At 60.6% G+C, this 7472-nt stretch overlaps 1 protein-coding gene across 1 annotated transcript; it reads left to right on the top strand.

The window, feature by feature from the left end:
* Positions 1–327: 327 nt before the first annotated feature.
* LOC110477825 (keratin, type II cytoskeletal 8) lies at positions 328–7472 on the top strand. The gene is made up of 9 exons (XM_021543933.3): positions 328–1306; positions 2070–2278; positions 2928–2988; positions 3109–3204; positions 3281–3445; positions 4962–5087; positions 5529–5749; positions 6323–6378; positions 6466–7472. The coding sequence occupies exons 1-9, from the start codon at positions 974–976 to the stop codon at positions 6657–6659; spliced, it is 1461 nt and encodes a 486-aa protein (XP_021399608.2). The 5' UTR covers positions 328–973; the 3' UTR covers positions 6660–7472.

The raw sequence follows: 7472 nt of genomic DNA, 5'->3' as shown, positions 1-7472 counted from the left end.
TTGGGGATGTGGTGCTGGGGACACAGACTGGGGGACACAGTGCTGACATTGATCTAGAGACCCAGTCTGGGGGACAAGCTGGGGACATGGGCTTGGGTCAGGGGTTGGGGACTGAGACTGGGGGGATCCGGACTGCGGTCGGGGGTTGGGGACCCAAACTGGGTGGATAGGACTTGGTCACCTAGAGTTGGGGACTCGGATTGGGAGACCCAGGTGTGGGGACACGGTGGGGACAGGGCTGGGGACACTGCCTAGGGACACTCGGTGGCTCCCCTCCTCCGGGAGGGGGTGCGGAGGGCGGCGGGGAGCACAGGGACCCGCATTTTGGGGTATGCCCACCCCCGCGTCCCCGCCCGTCCTGATGGCGGTGGATCCCGGTGATCCCGCGAATCCCATGTCCCGAAGGGGTTAAAGCTCCGGTCCCTCCCCCCGCTTCTCCTCCCCCGGCTCTGGGGTAAACCCGAGAACCAAAGCGGGAAGGCGCCCGGAACCCGCCCGGCCGCTCCGCCCGGCCCGGCCCGTCCCGCCGCGACCCGTCCGGCCGGTCCTGCCGGGGCTGCCGCCGCAGCCTCCCTGCCCCGAGCGCGGCCTTCGGCCTCGTCCTCCTCAGCCTTCTCCAACCTGCTCCAGCCGTCCTCATCCTCCTGAGCCTCTTCAGCCTCTTTCAGCCGCCCTCAGCCTCCTTCAGTCCTCCTCGTCGGCTGAGGACGTTCTCCAGCCCTCTTCCAAACTTGCGCCAATATTCTCATCCTCCTTCTAACCTTCTCCATCCTCCCTGCAGCTTCCTCAACTCCCTCAGCCTTCTCCAGCCCTCTTCCAACCCTCCCCGACCTTCTTCATCCACTTTCCAACCTCTTTCCAAACTCCCTCCTATCTCCTTTCCCAACTTCCAACCTCTTCCCAATCTCCTTTCCCACCTCCCAAACACCTCCCAGGCTCTCTCCAGCCTCTTTTTCCCACTTTCCCCTCTCAGATGTCGGTCTCCATCCCCCGGCAGGCGCTGCGGAGCAGCTCGGCCGTTCCGGGCCGTTCCTTCTCGTCCCGCTCCTTCACGGCCGGCCCGGCGCTGCGGATGAGCGCGGCCCCGGCGCTCGGCCCTTACGGGGGGCTCCGCGGCGGCTCCGGGGGGCTCGGGGGACCCTCCTGGGTCCCGGCGGCGGGCGGCGGCATCACGGCCGTCACCATCAACCGGAGTCTCCTGGCGCCGCTGGACGTGGCCGTGGATCCCGAGCTGCAGGAGCTGCGCCGAGAGGAGAAGGAGCAGATCAAGACCCTCAACGATAAATTCGCCGCCTTCATCGACAAGGTGGGGCTGGGGGGACCCCGAGGAGAGGTGGGACCACTCTGGGGCCTTCTTCTGGGACCTGCTGGGGCACCTGGGACATCTTGGGTCACCTGCGGAAATTGAAACCTTCCTTGGGACCTCCTGAACATCTTTGAAGACTTCCTGTACCCTTAGGGACATTGAGACCTTCTCTGGGACCCCCTGAGTCTCAGCTGGGATGTCCCGACCACCTCTGGGGACCTCCTGAGACCCCTGGGGACACTGGAAAGCCTTTACGGGTACCCTTCAGGGACCCCCTGGATCAGCTGGGGTGTCCTGAGCACCTTTGGGGACCTTCTGAGACCCTCAGAGACATTGACACCCCCCTTGGGGACGCCCTGACCCCCTCCTGACTTCCCCAAGGACATACAGACTCCAGCTTGCTCCGGGCCCCCAAATCTGCCTGCTCCCACCCTTCCACTCCATGCCTCCCTCCGACCCAACCCATTTCCCCGGGGGTAATTTGGGGGTAATTTTGGGGTCCTGGCTCCCTTTTCCCCCTTTCCCTGCAGGTGTGATTTAGGGTGGAGATGTTTTTGGGGTGATTTTGAGGTATGGGAGTGTCCCTGACCCTGCTTTTGCCCAAGTGTGATTTTGGGGTGTGGGGGTTATTTTGGGGTAATTTGGGGGTGTAGGGTGATTTGAAGGCAATTGTGGGGTGTGGGAGTGCTCCTGACCCTCGTTCCCCAGGTGTGATTTTTGTGGTGATTTTGTCTGGTTTTGGGGTGCTGTTCCCTGTCCGCAGGTGCGGTTCCTGGAGCAGCAGAACAAACTCCTGGAGACCAAGTGGGGGCTCCTGCGGGCGCAGCCCCCACCCCGCAGCGCCCTGGGGGGGCTCCTTGAGGGCTACGCAGGGACACTGCGGCGGCAGCTGGAGGGACTCGGGCAGGAACGGCAGCGGCTGCGCGCAGAGCTCGGCCACGTCCGCGGGCTCGTTGAGGAGTTCAAGGCCAAGTCAGTGTCCCCAAATGTCCCCCCTATCTCCTGGGTACTCACGTGTCTCCCCAGACCTCTCCACAGCCCCCCAGTATCATCTCGTAGCCCCCCTTTGGCTGCTGATGCCGCCCGGGCCATGCCTGCAGCCTCCCAGAGGAATTCAAGGGCCATTTCTGTGTCCCCGAGTGTTTCCCCACATACTCTGTGTCCCCATCCTGTGTGCCCTCAACCCCATGTCCCTTCATCCCTGTGTCCCTCTTCCCCATGGCCCTCAATGTCCCCACCATGTCCCTGGGTTTCCCTGTATCCTCATGTCCTGACATCCCTGGTCAGAGTCCTCTCTATGTCCCCACATCCTCTCATCGCCTTGTCCCTTTGTCCCCCTGTCCTCACCTCCCCATGTCGTCCCATCCCCTTGTTCCCATGTCACCCATCCTCATATCCCTTCCCGTTACCATGTCCCCATCCCTACTGTCTCCATATCCCCGTCCCCATGTCCCCCATTACCATACCCCCATGTCCCTCATTCCCGTACCCCCATGTCACCCCATTCCCATGTCCCACATCCGCCCAGTTCCCATCCCCATATTCCCCCTGTGACCATGTCCCCCATGCCCATTTCTCCATGGGGAGAAATGTCCCCTCATCTTTGTCTCCCCCTGCCCAGGTATGAGGAAGAGATCAACCACCGCACAGAGAAGGAGAATGAGTTTGTCCTGCTCAAAAAGGTGGGGGACCCCTGACACTGAGGGGGGACCCTGACATGGGAGGAGTCCCTGAGACCAAGGGGTTGCTGGGGGGGTCTCTGGGGGTGCTGGGAACAGAGGGTGACAGGGGTGTTCCCTTAGGATGTGGACGAAGCCTACATGTCCAAGGTGGAGTTGGAATCGCGCCTAGAGAGCCTCACGGATGAGATAAACTTCCTCCGGCAGCTCTATGAGGAGGTTTGGGGGTGCCTGGGATTTGGGGTGCCTGGATTCGGGCATGTCCCCCTGCTGAGCCATCCTCCCGTGTGCACAGGAGCTGCAGGAGCTGCGGGCGCAGGTGTCGGACACGGCCGTGGTGGTGTCCATGGACAACAGCCGCCAGCTGGACATGGCCGGCGTGCTGGCGGAGGTGCGGGCGCAGTACGAGGACATCGCTGGCCGCAGCCGTGCTGAGGCTGAGGGCCTCTACCAGGTTAAGGTCAGGAGAGCACGCCCTGCTGCCGCCCAAATCTTCATCTTCCTCTTCCTCCTCCTCTTCCTCTTCCTCCTTTCTGCCTGCTCCCCAAACCTTCATCTTCCTCCTCTTTTCTCCCTAATCCTTCCTCCTCCTCTTCCTCTGATGCTTTCTCCTCCTTCCTGCTCCCTAAAACTTCCTCCTTCTCTTCCACACCCTGAGCCTTCATCCTCCCTGTCCCATCCTGTCTTCCTAATTCTCCTCCTTCCTGAGCTTTTCTCCTCATCCTCCTCCCTGCTCAAGTCTTCATTCTCTTCCTTGCTCCCCAATCCTAGTCCTAGTTCCCAAGCCTTCATCCTCCACCCTCCCTGCCCCATCCTCCTCCTCCCCCTCTCTGCACCTCAATCCTTCTCCCTCCTTGTCCTCCTCCTACCTGGTCCCTGAACCTTTCTCCTCCTCCCTGCCCCAAATCCTCCTTCTCCTTCCTGCTTCCTGAAACTTCCATGTCTTCCTCCTCCTCCCTGCCCCAAATCCTTCCTCCTCCTTCTCCTCCTCTTCTTCCTCCTCCTCATCCTCCTCATCTTCCTCCCTGCCCTGGAGGGAGCAGCTGCTGTGTGGGAGAAATTCTGGCTTGAAACTCAACTGGAGCTGCCACATCCCAGCCTGGGGTGTTCCCTCTGGCGTGGGCTCATCCCAGTCCCGGAGTGCCGTGGGGCAGGGAGGGGCCCCCATCTCCATTCCTGGTGCAGATCCCAGTGCCAGTACTTCCCAGGCTCTTTCATCCCCCATTTTGGGATGCTGGTGGAAAGTGGGGGGGGGCCTCATCCCACTGGGGTCCCAGATTCTAACCCAACTGGACCCACACCCCAATGAGAGCCGCCATATCCCAGCTGGTCATCCCTCCCAGCATCGCTGCATCCCAGCTCTTTCCTCTGAATTTTTGGGGTGCTGGTAGAAAAGTGAGGATTCCCCCTCCTCATCCCACCAAGACTGACTCCAAACTGGATCCACGGCATCCCAGCTGGAGCATCCCTCCTGGTGTGGCCACGGCCCAGCTCTTTCTTTGGTTTTGGTGTGCTGGGGAAGAGAGGGGTCCCCTCATCTCCATCCCCCTGAGATCGCAGATCCCAGCTGGAACATCCTTCTTGATATAGGCAAATTCCAGTTCTTTCATCCCAAATTCTGGGGTACTGGGGAAAAAGAGGAGTCCCTCCAATCTCCATCCCCCCAAGATCCAGTTCCAAACCCAACTGGACCCACCAAATTCTGACTGGAGCTACCACATCCCTGTCAGGTCATCCCTCCTGCCTCCACCGCATCGCAGCTTTTCCCTCCCAGTTTTTGGGGTTCTGGTGGAAAAGGGGAGTCCTTCCATCTCCAGCTCCCCAAGATCCCAGCCCCAAACCCAGCTGGACCTACCACATCCCACCCTGGACTATTCCTCCAAGTTTGCCCACATCCCAGCTTTTTCCTACCAATTTTGGGGCACTGGTGGGTTTGGGGGGTGCCCTGCATTCCCACCCCTGCCTGGTGTCTCCAGTATGAAGAGCTGAAGACGGCAGCCGGGAAGCAGGGAGACGACCTGCGCCAGACCCGGAGCCAAATCCAGGAGCTGAACCGGCGAATCCAGAGGATCCAGGCAGAGATTGAGGCTCTGAAAAATCAGGTTTGGGATGGAACTCAGATGGAAATTTGGAAGCATACTGCCTGCCCTCCCCCACACATCCCCCAGCACCCCCTGGGAAACCCCCACACTGGATTCCTGAGGATCCCTTGGGATGTCATCTGGGAAACGGGAGGAGAGAGAGGTGGCTTGGGGATTTTGGAGGGGCTGGGAATACTGGTGGGATGAGGGGGGTGAAGGATAGTGGGATATGAGGGATACTGGGGAGTGGGGAACACTGGGACATGGGGACACTGGACCCCAGAGGATGACAGGGCATGGAATACTGGGACACTGGGTATACTGCGACACTGGGTATACTGCGACACTGGGTATACTGGGACATGGGGACACTGAGGGGAGGGGGATATTGGGATATTGGAGACTTTGGGTCACGGGGATCCCAGCCCAGGGGGATCCTGGGCTCAGTGTCCCATCCTGCAGCGCTCTGGGCTGGAGGCGGCCGTGGCCGAGGCTGAGGAGCGTGGGGAGCTGGCGCTGAGGGATGCCCGGGCCAAGCTGGCAGGGCTGGAGGGGGCCCTGGCCCAGGCCAAACAGGACCTGGCCCGGCAGCTCCGGGAGTACCAGGAGCTCATGAATGTCAAGCTGGCCCTGGACATCGAGATTGCGACCTACAGGAAGCTGCTGGAGGGCGAGGAGAGCAGGTGGGAAGCCCTGATCCCAGATTCCAAATTCCACATCCCATAACCCACTGCATCCCACATCCCATAACCTCTGGGCATCCATATCTCACACCCAGTGTCCTGTGTTCCATCCCATATTCCATGGGCATCCCAGTTACCATGTCCTTCATCCTGGATACCATGAACATCCCATACTCCATGTCCCGTATCCTGCAAGGACCCCATATTCCATGGGCATCGCACATTCCATATCCCATGGACATCCCATATCCCGTATCCTATACCCTGTGGGTATCCCATATCCCATGGATATTCCATGTCCCATGTTTCATATCTCATGAACATCCCAAATCCTCCCCATTTGACCGTGTCCCTTATTCCTCTGCCCCCAAAAACACTCAGTTTGGGGGACCCCCTCTAACCCCCTCACTTTGGCCATGTCCCCTAAATACCCTTCCCTCCCATCACTGCTCCTGTTTAGGGGAAAGTTTTGGGGTACAACCGCCCCCAGGTTTCCCCCCAGGCCATGTCCTTTATCCCCCACCCCATCACTGATCCTGTTTGGGGAACCCCCCCAAACCCAACCCCCACCAGGCTCGAGGCTGCTGTGCAGAACCTGAGCATCCACACCAAGACTTCGGGATACCTGGGTGAGTCTGGGGGGCATCTCCTGAACCCTCTGATTTTGGGTGCTCCCCCATGTGCCCCTCCTCACAGCTGCTCCCTCTTCCCCACAGGTGGATTCGGGGGAGGTTTTGGGGGAGGATTTGGGGGGCCATTTGGGGGCACCACGGTCAGCTCAGGCTACTCGTTGCCACCCCCACCCCCCGAGAGCATGGCCCCCCTCAAATCCCGTGCCATCGTCATCAAGAAGATCGAGACCCGTGACGGGAAACTTGTGTCTGAGTCCTCCGATGTCCTGGAAAGCTGAACCCCCTTTCCTGAGGGACCCCCATTCCTTGGCTTGGCCAGCTGAGCTGAGTCCCCTCTTTCCTGAGCAGACCTTAAATCCTGACCTGCTGAGCCCTCCCTGGGCCCCGCTTTCTGGGGTGTCCCGCATGTCCACACAAACTGAACCCCCCCTTTCCCAGGGGGCTCCTCCTTGTTCCCTGCCTTCCCAGGGTGTTCCCTTAAGTCCTGACCAGGCGAACCCCCTTTCCTGAGAGGGGCTCCCCATGTCCAGCCCAGCTGAGCCCCCCCAATTTCCTGGGGGTCACTCTGTGTCTTGGGGGGTCCCTCATGTCCAGCACAACTGAGCCCCCCTGGGCATCCCCTTTTCAGGGTGTCCCCCCATATCCTCCCAGGTTGAACCCCCTCTTCTGAGGTGGGAGGGATGGTCCCCTATGCCCTGACATTCTGAGCCCACCCCAAGTCCCCTCTTTCCTGCCTGGGGGGGGATCTCCCCAACTCCAGGCCACCTGAGCTCCCCGAGTCCCCTTTCCTGGGAGTCCTGTCCATGTCCTGGGGGGATCTTTTGGGAGGGGGGTCCCCCATGTCCTGACCTGCTGAGCCCCCCCTCCCTTGGTGGGTCCCCCCTCCATTCTGGCCCCCTTCCCTGGCAGGCCCCAGCTCCCGACAGGACACCAGGCACCTTCTGCTGACACCCTGAGCCAGTGCCAGTGCCAGTCTCCCCTGGGGGGCTCCAACCCCCCCATTGTCCCCTCTCGGACTGGGGGGTGGGAACTGGGGGTCTGGGCCTCCCCCGGGTGTTCTGCTTGCTGCTGGAATAAAACCTTGAAAATTC

This window comes from Lonchura striata, chromosome 29, assembly GCF_050655825.1.
Source record: "Lonchura striata isolate lonStrDom1 chromosome 29, ASM5065582v1, whole genome shotgun sequence".
Taxonomy (NCBI): domain Eukaryota; kingdom Metazoa; phylum Chordata; class Aves; order Passeriformes; family Estrildidae; genus Lonchura; species Lonchura striata.
This window is presented reverse-complemented; position numbering and strand designations above follow the sequence as displayed.